This window comes from Mauremys mutica, chromosome 8 (assembly GCF_020497125.1).
Source record: "Mauremys mutica isolate MM-2020 ecotype Southern chromosome 8, ASM2049712v1, whole genome shotgun sequence".
In the NCBI taxonomy this organism is placed as follows: domain Eukaryota; kingdom Metazoa; phylum Chordata; order Testudines; family Geoemydidae; genus Mauremys; species Mauremys mutica.
In genome coordinates this window covers 46,238,012-46,260,106 of record NC_059079.1, presented here as the reverse complement: position 1 = coordinate 46,260,106, position 22,095 = coordinate 46,238,012, and the positions used below count along the sequence as shown (strand labels likewise).

The following is a 22,095-nucleotide window of genomic DNA, read 5'->3' as shown; positions in this document are numbered from 1 at the left end:
TTCTGTGGCCATGCCTAGTCATGAAATTGGTGCTATTAGAGAATGAAAAGAATGATTCATTACATTTGCAATGTCATCAGCAAGAAAAGCTTTCAGACTGGATCACAAGGGAAAATCTATGCCTGAAATAGTGTGTAATTGATATCTTCAGACCACTGCACTGTAATGTCAATTGAGGCAGTGCCACATATTCTTTCTGTGAAGTATTAGAATAACATGACAGACATTTTCAGGGAGGTGAGGCAGATTTGTTCATAAATTGTATTCGTGTTGCATTAACTCTAAGATGTAAGGAAGACTGAGCTTCAAGAAAATGCACGTGGAGCTCCCTTTAAATGTCTAGCTTTAATGTGGTCATGGAAGTTCCACCTCAGCACTATGCACTAAGCACTACGCTGTAAGCATTCCTTTTAGTTTGCAAAGACATCTTGCAGGCTCAATCAATTCCTTTTCCTATAGTAGGTGACTTTCCATGCCATGCATGTTCCACGTTCTTACTGTTTTGTCTCATTAATGAAATGATGCTCTAATCCACTGCAATGGTCACAGAAGGCCCTGAAAACAGCAAAATAGATGCTTGGACACTAAGAGATTATTTCACACCCCAGCATGTGTGAACGGTTTTGAGGTAGAGATGGGCCAAGGCTGGAAAATCTATGTAGCTGTAGATCCCCTAGCTAATCTTTTGTGGAGGGATAGAACAACAGTTGTAAGGGATAATGCAGCCTTCAGTCATTGCCCCTTTGATAGGAGGATTCCTTTTTCCTCACCTCTTGCATGGCAGTATACACACATCTTATTTACTTAGGTTGTGGGTAGGGATGAGGATTTGCCTAAATGAATTTTAAACTGCTACTGATACATTAGATGCAAATTATTTTCCTTGCCCATGTTTAATATAATTAAATAAATGATGTAGATTAGATTTACTACAAAAAAGTATTCCAGTTCTAATGCATCAGTGTTATTCTCATGAGTTAGATAAAATTTCCCATGATAGATGGAAAGCATACCAGCCAATGTTAACTTTTGTTATACACAGCAATCATATATGTGTATATTTTTTCTTTCAAAGATCATTCCAAATATTTTATTTGCATTTTTTTATTTCCTTTGTTTTAATATTATTTCCTCCCAGTAGCTTAAAGCTGTCAGGAGCTATAGTGAGCAGAGGGGTATTTTTTGTAGAAAACAAGAAATTTTTATTAAAGACAGACATTTTTAATAAAAAACATTGTCCTAAATGTAAAACACCAATAGATTATTCATATAAAGAAAAGAGGCAAACCTTTAAAAGTTAAAATCTATTTCAATTTTAACATTTGCACATGTGTTGCCACACTTGTTATACCACTACATGCTGTAGCTTCTTTTTTAATATTCTCTTTGTGATTCTGACAGTACAGCGGTTCACCTTGAAAAATATTTATAAACTTACTTGTGCAATACATTCAAGTATTCATTACAAGATCACCTCTGTGCAAATGCATTAACTCAACCTGCCCTCATGGCACTCACTATCACATTGCTCTTGTTCTTGTTACACACATATGATTTGTGTCATTCAATTTGTTACCAGCGTGGGGAAACTTCCAAATGCAACTTGGGTAGAGTCTAAAGGGGACTAAGCCGGGGTAACGTATGCCCCAAGACGCCTGCTTTAACTAACACATTTTTAAACCTTCTTGTTAGTGCCTTTTAAACCCTCCCGTTACTGCATTTGCTGCACATCTATTTTTTAATAAATGAGTGATACCTATTAATACACAGTATATCAAAGTCAGAAGTGTTGTGTAAGGAGATATTGTCTGGTTAGTGGGTGTAAATCTAAGGTGGTTTAATATACCTACTGAGGGAGTTAAAAGAAGGTGTAAATTACACCAACCTGGACTCCTGCAATCTCATCTGTGAACTTCTAAATGCTTTGTTTAGCCACATATTTTTGTACTAATACTTGACTGTAGAAGAGATTTGTACCATTTAAAAAATAAATACATAAAAATCTCAATTTTACAGTTGTTCAGAACAAAATTGTTTATAACAAATTGTTTTTATATGACATCTTTTATAGTCATGGTATCTAACATAATGAGTTAAGTGCTCATATAATAATTCAGTGACTGTAGGAAACCTGAAGAGTCCATTCAGTAATTACCACAGAGGGTAATCTGCTGCCACAGGGAAAAGAGTTAGACTCCAAAAGATGCTCTTCTCCATGTCACTTCTTGGCCTGAACAAATAGCATCCTTTACCAGAGAAGAGATAAGATAACTAAAAGGGGGTCTGGAAAGTTGACAAATGTCTGCCCACACGACAGGAAGCTCCCACTTCTGCTAGGGAGTAAGAAAAGTGGCTTGTGGCCTCATTGAAGTCACCTGTTATCTTGCTGCTGTCCTCCTAAACTCTAGTGGTAGTCCATGGATCAGGCCCAACACAAATTCTGAGTCTGCAATCCATGGACCTATTGAAGTAGCAGGCAATGGCAGCCTCTTGCCATCCAACAACAGTCATAACAAATGAGTAGAATCACTGACTAGTCAGAGCCAACACAAGCTTTGGGTTGAGGGGAGAGGAACCACTTTGGTCTGAATTATGATGTGCATTTTGGTCAGGTGGCTGAAACAGGGACACTTAGGTTTTGTAGAGATGCCCAGTTTGATTGTGTGCTTAAAATATTTGCATGCTCTTCAATGGATCTTTGACTATTGTGCAGGTGGAAAATTAGAGGCATAAGAGTAGCTAAGCAATGGCACTTCTACCAGTCCAGCGCCCCACTCAAGTGTTGCAGTTTAAAATCAGTTTTGGCTATAAGATAAAGTGTCAGGGTGCACTCTGAAACCAAATCCTTTTGGCTCAGTAGCAAGCTATAACCAGCTTAGCCATTCTTAAACCGTGAACTTATTGATGATGAAACAGGGAACTGGCTTTGGTAGGTTCAAGCTTTCTCAAATTCAACCATAAAATATATCCTTTTTTGAGTTTTAAATTCCATTCTGATAGCTGAGACTCAGCTGCCTAATTTCTGTTCTCATATCCCCTCTGCATGTTTTATCCTTCCCTCCCTTTTGTCCATCCTCCAACCAATGTTGTTCTGGTTTCCATAAAGGTAGGAAGGGCAAAGAAGTGTGCATGGAGGGGTTGGGAGTGGCAAAACTAAATCTTAGTGTATTTGAGGAGAAAAGAGAGAGAGACTCTATGGGCCATGCCCTTCATATAGACATTTACACCCATGCAAAACTGCTACCAGATCAGAATGGTGGTGACAATTTGCAGTCAGAAAATCTACAAAAGTTGCAGGTCAGTATAGAATTGGGCCCACAGTCTACAATGGAAGTAAAATGCTGCCCTTAATAAGTGAGCATTGGTCAAGAAAACTTTCCCTGATGGGGTGGGAAGAATAAAGGCAAGACTGCCATTGGGACAGAGTCGTAATTACTGAATAGAACAGCCCAGTTTAAGGGCAGGAATTGAACTCAAGAGCAGGGCAATTCTGGTGAAGAACTATCTGAGTGCAGGACTAAGCAATACACATAGTGAGTACTCTACCACCAAAATGGGGAAGCGTTAGTATAAGCAGTGCCGCCACGACAAGGCCCTTCCCCTTAGGCACTGGTTATAGGGGGAAAAAAGTCTTTATAGCAATATGTAAAAAAATCAAGGTAACAGGAAAGGGGAGCACAATTGATGCCTCTTTATCAGTGCTCAGTGTGAAGGGAGACGTTACATTGCCATTAGCCTCCAGGGTTAGCAGTGACCTAGCCCACATTCCAACAAGATCCCCGATAGCAAAAGGTAACAGGAACATTTCTTCAATAGTATTTGTCTTTTTGAATGCTGGCTGCTCTGAATATATTTGTAAATCTGTGTTGTCAGCATCTCTTCTGGGAGTGGCATAGCTAGTGCTGTAAGCACAGAATGGAAACTGTAGTAGAAAGTCTGCTTGGAGGGGTTCCAACACTTCAAGATGCCTCTGCAGCCCCAAAGTGGCCAATGCTGGCTGGGATGGATGAAGGACTACATGCCCAGCATGTTCCCCTAGACAGCCTCCTTTGGAGTTCTGAATATAGTCTAAAGCTGTCCTTTCCTGGTAGAAATGTTGGGGAAGATAACACCTATACTGTTTTTCCTTCATCAAGGTGAATATCTCCTGGAGCGTAGCTGCCCATACTGTTGCAGAAAGGTGCAAGTTGCAACCTCCTGCACAAGAAGGGGTGAATCAAACCTTCTATTTGCAAACTTATTATTCTGGATCAGGTGGTTAAATAATTTAGGTTGTTTTGGTTACTAGCAGGTTTTGGATTGCTATCAATAGAAGGTACCATTAACAATTCAACAAGTATGAATTTACCCAGGTACTTGTAGTAACGATAGCCTCTGCCTGGACTTAGAACAGGAGATGCCACAATATCTCAGTCACTGCATCATGGCAAATTCTGAGTGCCTGCTCTCCTTGAAGCATACTATTTGATTGTCCTTCCATTACCTTTTGCTGCTGGGTTCTCAAGATTTTGTAACGTATTATGAAGACCCTTTTTGGACGTATCAAATGTTAGATGATGACATGAGTTTTGGGAATGTCTTGGTAGGTGCCTAGGTCCAGATGCTCACATTTTTCACTGATGTCAATTTCATGTCATCCCTTTTACACCAGCTGAACATCTGGCCCTTTGCTTTGCTTTGAATTAACATAACTTTTTAAGCATATTCAAACACCTTCTAAGGTGTCTTAGTACAAATGAACAATTGCCCCACTAAAATCTGCAGCTAAGGGAGCATATATTCCACTCCAGGGGATCATCTTTTCTTCTTCTGACGTACAGCTTTATTGGTTCCTTTATCTTTCCTTCCTTGGTGCTGCTGCTCTGTCCCTGATAACATTGCCTGAAAAGTGACCTGTTTAAGGTAACTGGGATTGGAAGGCTGAGATAATGGTTATGATGATTGGATTATAGACTTATTTATTTATATTTATTTATTAAATATACTCTATAGCTTTATGCAAAACCTTAAAGGTTTCTGTGTTAAACATGAAGGATGGGAGAACACTTGGAAAATTCATCACCACTTTTTATTGCCTAGAATGAGATCAGTAGCCTGAGAGGTAGATTATACAATATTACAATCTGGGTCAAGTCTAGCTAAATTTCTTAGATTTTACATCTAACACTTAGTTTATCTAGGCATGTTTCTTTGTTTATACATCTGTATATAAAAAGGATTTTGTTAAAAAGGTGGGGAAAAGTTTAATTGAATTTACTGAAAATTATAACCATGTGCACTAGCAAATTACAAAAACTGGCTTGATTTCCTCTGTTAATATGTAAGATTCCTAATTTAACTCCACAAATGCTCAAAACTAAGTGAACCATCCTCTGCAGCCTGAGACCCTCTTGAGCAAAAACTACTAACTGTATTGTACTTTAGGATGGAGGTGTGTGGGAAGATAGTAAGATGTAATCATAAAACTTACTTCCGTCAGTGGAGTTTTCAAGTGGGTCTTTCAAAGCAACAGGGCAGGATGCTACTCCAGTGCACTCTAGCTCTTATGGAAATGTTTTTAATTTTATCACACATTTGTGGGAATCTAGATCTGTTTAAATTATCAGTGGTCTCCCTTGTGGATGTGTACTTCCCATTATTAACAATTGTTACCAGACAAATCATAATGAATGATTTATTCAAAGAATCTAGCCTCTTACTTGTGAATCGACCACATTTTGTCAAATTCAATAGTTATTATCAGGTGATTAATTTATATACATAATTCTTAGTCTGTAGCTGTTTGGAAGCAGTTCACAGTGAGTATCTGATTTTTGAGTGGAAGCATAAGTAATATGATATGTCTGTTTCCTGACTGGATGAATATAACTCTTAGAATTGTATCAGAAGGGTAGCCGTGTTAGTCTGGATCTGTAAAAGCAGCAAAGAGTCCTGTGGCACCTTATAGACTAACAGACGTATTGGAGCACGAGCTTCCGTGGGTGAATACATGCATCCGACTAAGTGGGTATTCACCCATGAAAGCTCATGCTCCAATACGTCTGTTAGTCTATAAGGTGCCACAAGACTCTTTGCTACTCTTAGAATTGGGTTTCTAGCCCAAACGTTGCAAATAGTCCCATTGACTTCAATAAGATGTTCTGTATGACTTGAAGCTATTCTTGTGAATAAAGATTTATTGATTTTTTTTGCCTATATAATTATAAAGAATCAGTATATTTCATATTTCTTGTACTTTATATTACCCCTCTGACACACAATTTTTAAAAAATCACAGCAACGTATTTTGCACTGCATGAAAAATATGTTTTATGTTTACATAGCAAGATTTTAAAACTCTCTAATTTTCTTGAATAAATCTGACCTTAACTCTTGTTTGTACAACTTTGCTTACTGAGAAAGCAGTAATTTACATAAAATTGTATGTGAGATGTACTATTAAATCCTGTGTTATAAATGAGTGCAATCCTGTCTCCATTTAAATCTACTGCCAAGATTTCACCCTGTATGTCTAACATGTATGTGTAAATTGGAGAATTATAACATTTATCCCTAGTTTTCTTAGACTCTAATCTCTTTGGGGGAGAGAATCCTTTTGTTCCATGTCTGTGCGTGAGGTCCTGCTCCCTAACTGGGGCTCCAGTCTGCTGCAATAATACAAATAGTAGTTTACAAAGAATAAGATCCCCACAAGAATAAGCCCCCCCGTCCCTCTCATCCTTATGTCAGATCCTTATGTCAGACCTACTCCTGCACAGAGCTCCATAATAGTAATAACGGTGTGAAGAGCATACATATGATTCTTAGAAGTATTTCTAAAGAACTTACCGCTGCTGTCCTGTCCACCTCACACCGGCTACTCAGAATGAAACAGGCCTCAGCATCATCCATCCTAAAAGCAAATGGAGAAAGCAAAAACTATCAAATGTTATATATTTATATTTAAGCCACCATGTCATATGTGACAGCAATCCAAGTGTGCACAAGTCATACAGCATAAATTCTTGCTATGAACTTGTATTTCTAACAGTTAATGATAGCTTTATGCTTACAAGTATATTGGACCAAAGTTTTAAGTCAGCTATTTTCATGTATTTTCTGAATGTCAGTTGTTTCTGAGCTTGACCACATAGTCGCTCTCGGTAACTATGGTTCTGGTCTTGTGGTACAACTTTCAGTAATACCAAGGAGAGTTGTGCCTCAGCAAAAGCTGCAGTTTAGGGCCTAAACTCAAGGTAAAATGCCTTGGGTGTAATGAGTACAACAGGTGATATGTGCAACCAATCTATTCACTCTGAGTACAATAATTCAGAATTTTCATTGTCATGTCCCTTTAACCAGCACCTCCAGATACACCAGGTTACTTTTCTGTACATAACTCAATTTCTTACCGTAGGTATAATGATATGCACTACCAGTAAGAATGTGTGAAAAGTTCATATTGTATTGATAATACTTAGTCCTGTTATAGTGCATTTCCTCCACTTATCTCAAAGCACTTTAAAGAGGAGTGAAATTATATGGTCACACACTGAATCAATGGCAAAGCTGGGAAATTGAATGCAAGTCTCATGACTCGATCCGCTATATAGTTTTGAGAGGCTAGGAATTTGGAACCTGACCGCTTTTTGAAGAAATTTCTGATTTTCAGATCAATATGACTCATAATAAAACAAAAATGTATTTTTTCCGACGTACAATTTGAAACCAGACTTCCTTTAAATGTACATAAAAGCATCTGTTTTAAAACCAAAGATAAAAGATCATATATATCTGTTTAAATTTAATAAAAAAATCCACTGTAGAGTATATGATAGATACAGATTTGAACACTACATTATAGGGCAAATTTTGCTTCATATCATGTGTATCCCCATTAATATCCATGGGCTTGACCAAGTGAAATAGAGAAGAATTTGGCATGTGTACCATTTTACAAATCTTACTCAGTCAGACCTTGCTGATGTTAATTATATCAATGCAAAGCAAGGCCCCAATTCCACAAGCACTTATTCATGTGTTTCAATTTTACTAACACAAGTAGTCTTGTCATTGTCCTGGATTTTACAATATGACATTACAGGATGCTTTCAATAGCATTACTCACATACACAAAGTTAAATATGTACATAAGTGTTTGCTGGTCTGGTCCCAAAAGTCTCAGAATTTAAAATCCCAGAACATACCTAAATATTGTCTATTTACATATCTGTACAAGTTGCATCATAAACTAGTTACATTTCTGGTGATGGTAAATAGTGGTTCTTCAGAAGAATAATTATGTGGGTGAGAATATATCAAATTAATTGCATTGTATTAGAATGTTTCCGTTTCTCATTGTAATGCAGTTACATAATGGCATTATTTTTTTTCTAGGACATCTTAAAATATAATCACATTATATATCTCTTTATTGATGATGAAATGTTAAATAGCAAAAGCAATTAGATATTGACATTAGATTAACACAGGATTGCTGTCCATTAAAGACTGCTGTTCAAAGGGCAAAATTCATCCTTGAACCTAGAGCCAGCCCAAAACCTATGCCCCACTTCAAATCCCATTTACCTACTCAAAATAGGAGTTCCAGGGGATTTAAGTGCTGTCCTTGTGCTGGCCCCTTGCAAATTAGCTAATTTCACCAAACGTGATAGAGGACATCTACAAATGTCGTGGGGTTTTTTTTTAAATTGAAACCTGGACACATTGTAGTAAAGGATTGTCTGACCAGGTGAGTATATCCATCATGTCCTGTGTAGAACTGATTGAATTATTTGTTATGAACAAATAATCTGGCAGATGTATGAAAATAATCTGACTAGTGTCTGACTGTATTATATGAATGAACAATTTTCAGCCTATGAGCTGTTTGCAAACAATTCAGTATTTGCTACTGGCTATTCCTGGCATGTGACGGGTCACTTAAGTCACATGGTATTGTTTCTGCTCCATATTCATAGATTCATAGACTCTAGGACTGGAAGGGACCTCGAGAGTTCATCGAGTCCAGTCCCCTGCCCTCATGGCAGGACCAAATAATGTCTAGACCATCCCGGATAGACATTTATCTAACCTACTCTTAAATATCTCCAGAGATGGAGATTCCACAACCTCCCTAGGCAATTTATTCCAGTGTTTAACTACCCTGACAGTTAGGAACTTTTTCCTAATGTCCAACCTAAATCTCCCATGCTGCAGTTTAAGCCCATTGCTTCTTGTTCTATCATTAGAGGCTAAGGTGAACAAGTATTCTCCCTCCTCCTGATGATACCCTTTTAGATACCTGAAAACTGCTATCATGTCCCTTCTCAGTCTTCTCTTTTCCAAACTAAACAAACTCAATTCTTTCAGCCTTCCTTCATAGGTCATGTTCTCAAGACCATTAATCATTCTTGTTGCTCTTCTCTGGACCCTCTCCAATTTCTCCACATCTTTCTTGAAATGCGGTGCCCAGAACTGGACCCAATACTCCAGTTGAGGTCTAACCAGCGCTGAATAGAGTGGAAGAATGACTTCTCGTGTCTTGCTCACAACACACCTGTTAATGCATCCCAGAATCACATTTGCCTTTTTTTTGCAACAGCATCACACTGTTTGGTACCATCTGCAAACTTAATAAGCATACTTTCTATGCCAACATCTAAGTCGTTGATGAAGATATTGAACAGAGATGGTCCCAAAACAGACCCCTGTGGAACCCCACTTGTTATACCTTTCCAGCAGGATTGGGAACCATTAATAACTACTCTCTGAGTATGGTTATCCAGCCAGTTATGCACCCACCTTATAGTAGCCCCATCTAAATTGTATTTGCCTAGTTTATCGATAAGAATATCATGCGAGACCGTATCAAATGCCTTACTAAAGTCTAGGTATACCACATCCACCGCTTCTCCCTTATCCACAAGACTCGTTATCCTATCAAAGAAAGCTATCAAATTGATTTGACAAGATTTGTCCGTTACAAATCCATGCTGGCTATTCCCTATCACCTTACCACCTTCCAAGTGTTTGCAGATGATTTCCTTAATTACTTGCTCCATTATCTTCCCTGGCACAGAAGTTAAACTAACTGGTCTGTAGTTTCCTGGGTAAATGTGGGTCAATAACAGTTTGCAGACAGGATAATAATGAAAAGCAATGCTTGCATGAATCAAAGTATTTGCACTTTATTAATGCAGCAATTCCTCAAACGTTGTGACTAAAATCACATTTCAGTGAATGTTTTTTTAATTTAAAAAAGGCAGATGTGTAACTGAAGAGCAGTGAAGACTATTGAGTGAAGGTGTATGAGCAAGGTTTCTATAGTATTCAAGATGTTTCACTTCTAAGGTACATAACTACAAGATTTCATAGGCCACTCACATTTGAATTTCCATGTTGAATACAGAGATTTTTAGAATTATAGGCAGGACTGGTGGCATTGTGTACTATTATTTTTGTCTCATACTTTCCATTACAAAACCTCATTTTCAGTTGCTTACAACTTTGCAAAACATTAGCCACTGGGCTGAAATTTTCCATGCTGGGTGCCCACTTCCAGTGCTTTCCCTTCCAGATCCTGTAAGATTACTAAGTCTCACCAGGTCTCTGCTGTCAGCAAATATCTGTGATACCCACTGGCAAAGTGTGTATCTTTCCCTCTCTAGTGCTGCTCTATTTAGAGGATGACAACTTACTATTGCTATCAGTTACTCCATTAGCTCAAATAGCAGAGGACTGTGTGGTGGATCTAAAGGTTCCAAGCCTGCTGATGAATCGTGTGTGTTAATAAAATGGCACATGATGAAATTTCTGAATTCTCAGTTGGCCTTTTTAAAAAAACCTATGATATTACACAGACACACCAATGTTACTAAAAATTTTTATTAAAGTTGCAAACTCAAGCACTCAAAAGTTAGGAGATGACAGAATTAAAATGGCTTCAAACATAGCCTATTTTGCCAACCAGAACGACCATGGTTGATGGTGTTGCACGAGGCATCATGTAGTGAAGTTTCCATATCTGGCTTACTCCTGTGAATCCATGAATTTATGGAGCAGCTTCATGGGCACCCCAGGTAAGGTTAGGTGGTGTACCCCTTTGTGCACTGATGGACAGTCTGAGAGCATGGTGTTTTTGTCCATGCAAGTAACATGGTGGCAGAGCATGCAATGCCGTTTTTTAATATTATGAGTGTTTTGAAGGGAGGCCAGATCTCTGCCTATGCAACCTTAATTCATCCTCCTGCTCCTATGCATTATGGTACAGTAAAAGTACATAATCATATACTGTTTTTCCAGAGGACTCCTGCCTTCCTCATTGAACAGGATAGACTTGCTCTGGGGATGAATCAGGGTTGTGTAGTGAAGGAGGCTGTCTATAGAATCCCTGCTTCGTTGATGAAGTTGGACTGTAGCAGGGTGAACCCTTGCTCCTTCTGTGAGGGGTTTAAAAGTGGCCTGGCAGGGCTTGAGAGCAGTGGCTCTAAAAGCTGGGCTGATTGAGGGAGTGGCTGCAGCTGGGACCATGCCCCAAACTGAACAGGGCCTTATAAGAAGGCCAGGGAAGCCAGAAGCCCAGACAGTCTTCCTCTGCCTGAAGAGGAAGAAGGGCCTGGCTGCTTAGGAGCTGAGACAAGGTACCTAGGGTGAAGCAGGGCTGGGGAAGGCTGAGGAGCTGGGGAAGCTCCAGCCTAGAAAGCCCCAGGCTGCGGCCTAGCATAGGGCAACTGGTACTGGGGGTTGCAGAGGGCAGCCCAGGGGTAGGCCAAGGCAGCAGGTCCAAACCCCTTTGCCTGTGATGAGTAGGCTGATACTGCAGTCTGCTCCAGAGTGTGGGGCTAGACAATGACTAGCAGTAGCCAATACTGAGGCAAGGTGGGGATAGAGGGTGAGGGTTCCCCAAGGTGGGGAGACCCAGTGAGAAAGGGGTTACTGCTAGGGGGCAGCACCCCATGTGAAAGGACACCGGGTCCAGGGAGAGACACGGGGGCCAGAGGACAGGTGGATCACCAGCCTGCAGAGGGCGCTCCATTGCCTGGAACGAGCTAATTCCCCAGAGCAACCAGCAGGAGGCGCCGCAGGAGTGAGTCAGACCCTGTTACATGGACGTTGTGTACTGAATGAGGCAAGTGATTGAAGAGAATTAAAAAGGAAGGTCTCATGGTTAAGACAGTTGAATGCTGTCCTGCAGAATTTGATTTGATACCTGCCTGTGTCATAGAGTTCCCATATGATTCTGCGCAAGTCATTTTAATAAAAATTGTGGAAGGTGGTCACACTGTGTTCTTAATTTTCTGGGTGCCTAATTTGAGATCCTGGGGGCTGATTTGCAGAAGTTCTGAGCACTCATAACTGCAACTGCAATGGGTGCCATGCTTGAATATTTAAAATTCTATATAATTCTAAAAACTCTGAAAAATAAGATTCTAGGCAACTCAAATTGGGCACCCAAAATTAGTGACTACTTTTGACCTTAATCTCTCTCTTCCTCAGCTCCCCACTTGTACAATTGAGATACCACCAGCACCTCACAAAACATAGGTTTTTGTGAAGATAGATTAATGTTTGTGAAGCACTCACATAATATAGTGATGAACACCACAGAAAAGCCCATGAGAAAATAAATAATTCTGTCTTAAGAGCAGGGTTTGAATTTTCAATAGATAAGACATGGGACCACTCATACATCAAAATATGGGATAATTGCTCATAATTTACCACTGTCCATTCTGTACACTGAATAAAGCAGGCGTCTCATGGAAATAATGGTATGTAATCATGTAATTAAAGACTGTATCATCTTGCATATGCAGGAGGAGACTGCATTATGGTTGAAAAGGCAACCATAATTTTAGCATTCCCTGACATTTGAGTTCTTGACTTTGTAACCTTAATTTCTTTTAACATAATTTTTGTGTAATATGTATATAAATTTTGATAATGAGACAACCAGATTTTATTTTTATAATAGGAACTAAACAACTACCTAATATTTTATTTACTAGAGAAATTTACCAAGCATCTGTTATTTTTCAGTACCTTGTTTTTCATAAAAAGAACTGAAATATAGCAACCTCTTAGTTACTGGGTTATATTTCATACTAAATGTTCTATTAAATTCCCACCATGCTGTTTCCCTCAGGACATGTTTAAAAAAAAATCTTTAGGTACATTCAATTACATGTTCTGCAGAAAAAAGTACAATTCTACAGTTGACTAGCTTCAGATTATTAAGGTTATTCTAGGCTAAATGCATATAATTATGCTCAGAGAACAGCATTTTGATTCTTTTTCACCTCCTAAGATGTAGAACAAATGCTAACTAAATCCCACTAGAGAATGTTTTCTCAAGATCAATGGGAAAGCAAAAAATGGCAACTCTTTTATATCATCTTTTTTTGGGGAGGAAGGGAGCACAATCTCCTCTCTGAACAGACCTTTTATTTTTCTTCATTTGAACATCCAATATTAGCTCTTTATCAGAGATAGAAATTTGAGAAGACATTCCTCTCAAGACTCTGAAGAAATGTGATGTCTGGACTATAATCGTCTAATAAATTCAGATCAAGTTTCAACTTAAAATAAAAAAAGAGGTGATTTGTTTCTAGGGTGGTATTATCAACCAGTTTGCAAATGCTTACATGGGTTAGGTATAATAACAAAGCATGAACATTCCATAAATAGGAAGAAATGGAGATGGGATGCAATGAATACTCAATAGGCACTGATCTATACTATGTGTCTTGATGTTTTGTTTGATTCGTGGGGGGGGGTCAGTTAACACTTCCTGGATGGGAAGAATAGCTATATAGGTCTTGGTATAGAAGCTTGTTGTAAGGAAGGTGTTGAAGGAGGGCACGGAGGCATGGCAGACTCATGTAAAAGGGCACGTCTTCCACTTCCTATCTTCCTCTAAACATACAGACTACTTGGAGACTCTCTGCTTGTAAACACCACATGTGGTTTATTTACAATGTTCCCCTGGCACTTGACAGCATTGTGCAGCACTTTATATATAACAGTAGCTTCCTAGACCAAGGACAGGAGAGAAGGAGATCTCTCCCTCAAAAGTTGCTCTTGGGACTTCTCTTGCCATCTCTCCCCCGTGTCATTTCTTTCCTACCCCTTTTCTAATTTCTGAGCTAATGGATTAATTAGCCTTGTATCTCTCTCCAGATCATCACCAATCTATCAGTTAGGCACAATTATCATACTCAGGTTTACTCCTATGCAACTAACTGGTGATAAAGTGATCAGAGTGCTGGTACAGCTGCTGTTGCCCAACACTCTGTCACAACTAGGTAAAGCGAGTTGCTTACAGTTGAATGAGGTTAACAATGAGAATGGGTACAGCATGTGAAGGGGAATATTTGCTTTTGCTTCCTTTCTTTTTACTTCAGTTGGTCCAGATAATCACCACTGAATCTTATCATCACTCATGCGAATTCTAAAACCACTTATCGGCTTTCCAGTATCCAGTGTTGTATGATAGGATATAAAAACACCACACAAGACAGAAAGGGGTTAAAAAGCAGCTATAGGCTCAGACAGCCCTGCCTTGCCACACCTGTAAACCATGCCAGGTTGAGGAGGAGGCTTAAAGGGAGAAGCCCAGACCAGAGGGCTCCATCCCAGGAAGATGGACAGACTTTTCATTTTCAGCTCCCAAACAGGAGCCCAGCCAAGGCCCAAGCTCCTTTAGCCATCTGTACTACTGCCCCGTCTTGACAGGAAACTTAAAGGACCCTTGAGGGATCGTGCGGACCTTCATTTCTATTAGTTTAGCTTTTTTTTCCCTTTGTCATGTTGGGAACTGGGTCCAGGGGCTTGATTCCACAGTAGATCTCTGCTAAGAATGCAAGTCCCTTGAGGAAACGGTGGGCTGACTGAGGAAGTAGTCCAGGGAAGAAGCAAGAGTTCTGACAATACAGAACTTAACCACATGCTTCAGTGTCCCTGGGCTGGAACTCTAAGTAGGGAGAGGGACTAAATTCCCCTAAGCATCACTGATCCCAGAGGCAAGGAGCTAGAAATGTTATTGGGCCTGGACCTGGGCCACTGATGCAAGGGAAAGGAACTACTGAGTTATACTCTGGTTTATCCCAAAAGGAGTGAGACTAAATGTGTCCTGGCCAGAAGGTCAAGCCCAAGATGAAGGGGACTGCTAGTGGATCTGGACAGCTGGTGGGCAAGGCTATGGAGAGAGAACACCCAGCCACAAGTCGGTGCATCAACTGGTGAGTCATTTTGCCATGAAAAGCAATTATTTGATTTATTTCTGAATTGTTTTAATGCTGCTTTTAAAATGGAGACAGAAGAGACAAGTGACACAAAGCTTGGTCCAATAAAGTAGAGTTAGATTACAAGTGGCTTTAAAAAAAAAAGTTAGGAACAAAGCTGAATTATGCCAAAGATTTACTCATGTTACCCTTCTAAAATGCACAAACTTCTTTTCTAATCTGGCTCATGTTGGTTGTAAACCTTATTTAAGAAGTATGAGTTGAAACAAATAAATGAAAAATAAATATATTAGTTTTTGCCTACTTAGCTCTCAACAGGTCCTGATCTTTCAGTACTGAGCCTTGCAGATAGATAACTCTTTGAGACCACATTGGAATTTGCAACACTCTTCTCACTTGAACATCCATCTCAGTAGGACACAAAATAACCACATAATAGTCCTGTCAAAAATATAAAGGAGAGTAGAAAAGGCATTTGGATTATTTACTGTTACCTTCTGTTGTCACTGTAGTATTGGTTAATAGAGAATCTGGAGGTGAACAAGTATCTGTAATAACTTTTAAAATTGTTTCTTGGATAAACTATTTGAACATTGCACATTTCAGATTCTATAATAAAACTGGAGCGTTAAAAATTGTCACAACATTTTTTTTCCATAAATAATTCAGATTCCCATCCTGTTTATAGCTGGTAAATTTATTAGGTGAAACAAGCAAATATTATGGATGTTTTCCCCAGATTAAAGGGTCAAGTCCAGTCTCCTTTTCCAATATGGTTCTGCTGTGAGCAGATGGTGGAATGAAGTTGAGGAATTCAGGATATCTTCCATTCCCCCAATGAAACTGTGCAGGAAGAGTAGTGAATTGGATCCAGCATTGCTGCCCACATAAGGAATCACTTATTGCATAAGTGTCTTTTGTAGGATTCTTCCACCACTGAGATGACGGAATCTCCGGAACCTGTGGTAGGAGGATTTTGCTCCCCTTCTCCCCAGGGTATCATCTCAGCTCCTGGCCTGTTACTCCGGCTATGTGCTAAAATTTGTGTCTATGTGTATTAAATATACACTGTACACACAGTTATGAATTGAATGTGGGTCTCCCATACCCCAGGAGATTGCTCTAACCGCTGGGCTAAAAGTTATAAGGTTGGCCCTCCAACCTCCTTCTGTTCCGCTGCTACCAGATTTTGAATGGGACCTGATCTGCTAAGCAGCCTCTGAGGGTGCATATCACAATCTGGCCCCTTCACATGACATAGGCAGCTGAATGCTTATTTTCCCCAGGTCATGGATGGCTCTGCAGCTTAAGTGGGAGATGTAAATGGAGGCATCAATGTACATGCCCAGAAGCAGGAACTTAGATGAAGAGGTAACATTTACCCTTAGGTGTCGAGTGAGTTTAGTAAGTCTTGTGAATCTTAAATGTCAGTGGAGCCAAAACTGGGTCTTAGGTGCCTAAGCCTGGATCTTCAGTGACTACGTCTGGAGTAAATGTTCCTAAGACTCTTTGTGGACCTGGGCCTACATGTGAAATACATGTTTGGTTATCCTCCTCTGTGTTGTTGAGGAGGATAAAAGTCTTGGAGAAGGAGATCAACCTAGAGCAAAGGGAAATGAATCTATAGTTGGGACCCTATTTCCAGATGACTTCATGCTATCCTCTTGTACAGAGAATACATTTCCAGGTGAGGGGACCCCTGTTGTTAGGAAGAGACAGGTAATATTAATGTGGGGTTTGATTATTAGAAATATAGATAATTGGGTTTGTGATGACTGGGAAAACCACATGGTGAATTGCCTTCTGGATACAAATGTTGCAGACCTCTGAAGACAGGTGGACAGACTAATGGGTATTGCTGAGGAGGAGCTGGTGGTCATGGTACATGTAGGTACCAATGACATAGGGAAAGGTAGGAGAGAGGTCCTGTAGGCTAATTTAGCCTGCTAGGTAAGAGGTTCAAGTCCAGGACCTCCACGGTAGCATTCTCTAAAAGGCAGGCAGAACTGCAGAGTATCAATACATGAATGACATGATGGAGGAGGGATTTAGGTTTATTAGGAACTGGGGAACCTTTTGGGAAAGGAAGAGCCTATACAGTAAGGATGGGCTCCACCAAAAACAAAACAGAATCGGATTGCTGAGAGGTAAATTAAAAATATCATAGAGGACTTTTTAAACTAAGAGCTGGGGGAAAGCTGACCGATGCAGAGGAGCACACGGTTTGGACAGACACATCCTTTAGGGGAGGATTTTTTTAAAGGTGATACTCTATATCCTAGTAAAAAGGAGAGGCTAGAAGTTGATGAAGTACGGGTAGGAACTGAAGAAACAGTCAAAAAAGAGTCCTATTCAATTACATCACATGAAGGCAGACAACTAAATATTGACAAATTCTATAAGTGTTTGTATACAAATGCTAAAAGTCTAAAAACTAAGATGGGTAAACTTGAGTGGTTGGTATTAAATGAGCATATAGATATAATAAGCATAACGGAAACTTGGTGGAACAATGATAATCAATCGGAACTGAATAGGTCACAATCATGTGGGAGTGACACTGTGAAAGAAGGCATAGTCATATATGGTAAAAACAAACAAACAGTACCATAGAATCTCTATGGATAGAAATTCCATGCTTGAATAATAATAGTATAGCAGTAGGAATATATTATTGACCACCTGACCAGGGAGATGACTGTTAAATGCTTATGGAGATTAGATAAGCAACAAAGGCAGAAAAAGCGATAACAATAGGGGATTTCAGCTATCCCCATATCGAATAGGAACATGTCACTTCATGATGGAATGCAGAGATAAAATTTCTAGACACTATTAATGACTGCTTCTTGGAGTAGATAGTTCTAGAACCCACAAAAGGAGAGGCAATTCTTAATTTAGTCCTAAGTGATGCACAGGATCTGGTTCAAGAGGTGAATCTAGCTGAACCTCTCAGTAATAGCAATCATAATGTAATTAAAGTTAACATCCTTGGGGGGGAAGGGGAATATACCAAAGAAACTCACCACAGTAGCACTGAACTTCAAAAAGGGAAACAATACAAATATGAGGAAGCTAATTAAGCACAAAAAGGAACAGTCACAAAAGTGAAATGCCTGCAAGCTGCATGGAAATTTTTAAAAACATCACGCTAGAGCATAAAACTATATGTATACCCCAAATAATAATAATAAAAAAGACCAAAAAATGCTGCCCTGGCTAAACAATACAGTAAAAGAGATGGTTAGAGACAAAAAAAATAAATCCTTTAAAAATTGGAAGCCAAATCCTACTAAGGAAAATAGAAAGGAGCATTCATTTTGCCAAGCCAAGTGTAAAAGTATAATTAAGCAGGCCCAAAAAAGAATTTGAAGAGCAACTAGTAAAAGACAGAAATAAACAGCAATAATTTTTGTTGTACATCAAAAGCAGGAAGCCTGCCAAAAAATCAGTGGGGCCATTGGATGGTTCAGGTGCTGAAGGAGCACTTAAGGAAGGCCAAGCCATTGCAGAGAAGCGAAATGAATTCTTTGTATTGGTCTTTGCTGCAGAGGATGCGAGGGAGATTTCCACACCCGAGCCATTCTTTTTTGGTAACAAATATGAGGAATTGTCCCACACTGAGGTCTCAATACAGAAGGTTTTGGAACAAACTGATACATTTAACAGTAATAAATCACTAGGACCAGATAGTATACATCCAAGAGTTCTAAAAGAACTCGTATATGAAATTTGCAGAACTTCTGTCTGCGGTATGTAACCTATCACTTAAATCAGCCTCTGTACCAGATGACTGGTGGATAACTAATGTGAATCCATTTTTTTAGAAAAGGCTCTAGAGGCGATCTTGGAAATTACAGGCCGGTAAACCTAATTTCAGTAGCAGGCAAATGGATTGAAACTATAGTCAAAAATAGAATTATCAGACACCTAGATGAACACGATTTGCTGGAGAAGAGTCAACATGGCTTTTTTTTTTTTAAGGGAAATTGTGCTTCACCTAGCTATTAGAATCCTTTGAGGGTGTCAACAAGTATGTGGACTAGGGTGATCTAGTGGATATAGTGCACTTCGATTTTCAGAAAGCCTTTGACGAGGTCCCTCACCAGAGGCTCTTAAGCAAAGTAAGGAGTCATGGAATGAGGGAAGGCCCTCTCACGGATTAAAAGATAGGAAACAAAGGGTAGAAATAATGGTCAGTTTTCATAGTGGAGAGAGGTAAACAGCAAGGTCCCCCAATGATCTGTATGGGGATCTGTGCTGTTGAACATATGCATAAATGATCTGGGAAAAAGGATAAGCAGTGGCTAAGTTGGCAGTATACAAATTACTCAATATAGTTAAGCCCAAAGCTGACTATAAAGAGTGACAGGAATCTCACAAAACTGGATGAGTGGGCAAGAAAATGGCAGATTAATGTCAATGTTGATGAGTGCAAAGTGGTGCACATTGGAAAACATAATGGTAACTACACATCACGATGATTTGGTCTTAGTTAGCTGTTAACACTCAAGAAAGTGATCCTGGAGTCATTGTGGATAGTTCTCTGAAAACATCTGCTCAATGTGCAGCAGCAGTCAAAAATGCTAACAATGTTAGGAAGCATTAGGCAAGGGATAGAAAATGACAGTAAATATCATAATGCCACTAAATAAATCTGGTACGCCCACACCTTGAATACTGTGTGCAGTTCTGGTTGTCACATCTAAAAAAAAAATATTAGAATTGAAAAAGTAGAGAATGGCAAGAAAAATGATTAGGGATATGCAATAGTTTCTATACAAGGAGAAATTAAAAAGCTTGGAAAGGAGATGGCTGAGGGGCGATATGATAGACGTCTATAAAATTATGAATGATGTGGAGAAAATGAATAATTGTTGTTTACACCTGCACATAACACACACAATAGGCATCACTTAATGAAATTAATAGGCAGCAGTATGACAGGGTGCCGGGCAAAGGGTTGCTGATTCAGCCCTGTAACACCTGTTCCCATTTAGGGGAATAAATCAGAGCTGGCAAGATATAACCTGGCCCTAATTGGGGGAGCAGAGACAGATTTCACCTAATTAGCCTGGGGCTGTATAAAAGCCTCAAGAGATGTAAGAAAGGGAAAAGGCAGGGAGTGGAAGCAGGGAAGTAGATCTTCCCTCCCTCCCTTCTGCAGACGGTGAAGGGCCAACTGTACTTACTGAAACGATGATGGGAACAAGCCTGTGAATAAACTGCACCAGTGGTTACTAACCTCAGGGACTCAGAGTGACTTTGTGGACTTAGCAGAGGCAGGAGCCAAGGGGGACTCTGATACATGTAGGGGCCTGTCCAGGATCCCGTACTGGAGCAAGTGTTTTGGCAGCCTGGAGATGGAGGAGACCCTGCAATGGCTGGTCAAGCAGCAGGAGGAGGTGCAGAAGTCAATGCAGAGTTTTCAGCAAGCCCACCAGCTGGAGAGTCAGGCCTTGCTCACATAGTAGGCAGAACAGCAGAAGAGCCTGCAGGACTTCATTTGGGAGCAGGCTGGGATCCAGCAGCAGCTCCTGCAGAAAGTGATGAGTCCCACAGGAGGGGATGGCATTTGGGTGCTGGGCTTAGGACTATGTAAAATGGGCCAGACGGATGACCCTGGTGCCTTCCTAGGCAGCTTTGAGTGGGTAGCTGCAGGGGCTGGATGTGACAGGGCAACCTGGACCCTGCGACTGGCTCCCTACCTAGCTGGCAAATCCCAAGCGGCCTACTTGGACCTAAGTGAAGAGCAGACCAGGAATTATGAAGTGGTAAAAGCAGCCATCCTGATCGGGTGGGGCTGACCATGGGGAAGTACTGCCAGAAGTTCTGGTTGGCGAGGTGGATGGGGTGTTGTGGCCCCAGGCATTCACCCAAAAGTTAATGGACTGGGCTACCCGCTGGCTGAGGCTGGATGCACAGACAGTGAGGGAGATTATAGAGGCACTTGTCCTAGATCAGTTTTTACAGGGCCTCCCAGACAAAATAAAGGTGTGGGTGCAGAGGCACCAATCAAATATGGTCCAGGCGGCTGTAAAGCTTACGGAGGAGTATGCAGAGGTAGACTTCCCCAGGAAGGAGGGACAGCCGGAAGTGGAGACTGGGAGAAGGCCCAGAGAACCTCTGCCCAGGAAAGGCCCAGAGAATAAATGGGAGGACACGCTAGGGTCTCCCATGGGGTCCAGACCAGTTGTCTGCTGGCAGTGCGGATGACCGGGACACAAGAAGGGGGACTGCCTGTCCATGGATTGTGGATGGGCAGAGTTTTTTGTCATTGGGAAAACACTGGAGGGCAGGGGTGAAAGCTGTCCACTCTTCCAGTAATGGTGGGGAGGAAACCCCAATGAGCCCTGGTGGACTCTGCCTCGGCCTGCTCTCTGGTACAACTGAAGCTGGTGAGGCCGCACTGGTGGATTTTGGGTGTTAAGATGGATATAGAATGCATCCACAGAGATAGGAGGCAAAACCTTATGGTCCAAGTGCCCCATGAGGTTTGGGGCTTGTTTAAGTGGCAACGGGTAGGGGCAGTAAAGGGACTACCTTATATGGTGGTAATGGGTACAGACTGAGACCCCTTCCCAGGAGGGAATGTGGGCAGAGGGAGAATCTCCGAGGAACAGGGTAGAGACCACTGAGAAGAGAACCCCTAGCCAACAGAACTTAAGAAGGAAGTTATGGGTGAGATGTCCACTCTAGGATCCTCAACTGGAGATCAAGGCCCGGCGGAGGCCTTTATTAGCGGACACCCCAGAGGAAGAGACCCAGGCCCCATTGGATGAGCTTGGGGGACCAGAAGCCCTGAGCCTCTGAGAGAGGGCTGGGACCAACCCTGAACCCCTGACAGAAAGGAAGGAGGGGAGAACAAGGG

The 22,095-nt window shown here is 40.6% G+C and overlaps 1 protein-coding gene across 4 annotated transcripts in view; it reads right to left on the bottom strand.

Annotated features, from left to right (window-relative positions):
* Positions 1-22,095, bottom strand: part of KCNT2 (potassium sodium-activated channel subfamily T member 2) — a 283,005-nt gene that overhangs the window by 112,628 nt on the left and 148,282 nt on the right. For all 4 annotated transcript variants that reach the window (XM_045026023.1, XM_045026024.1, XM_045026025.1 and 1 more), the window contains 2 exons: positions 15,529-15,665; positions 6,829-6,892 (listed from right to left, as the gene is read on the bottom strand). In XM_045026023.1, coding sequence (XP_044881958.1) covers positions 6,829-6,892; positions 15,529-15,665 — 201 coding nt within the window. The remainder of the gene's footprint in view (positions 1-6,828; positions 6,893-15,528; positions 15,666-22,095) is intronic.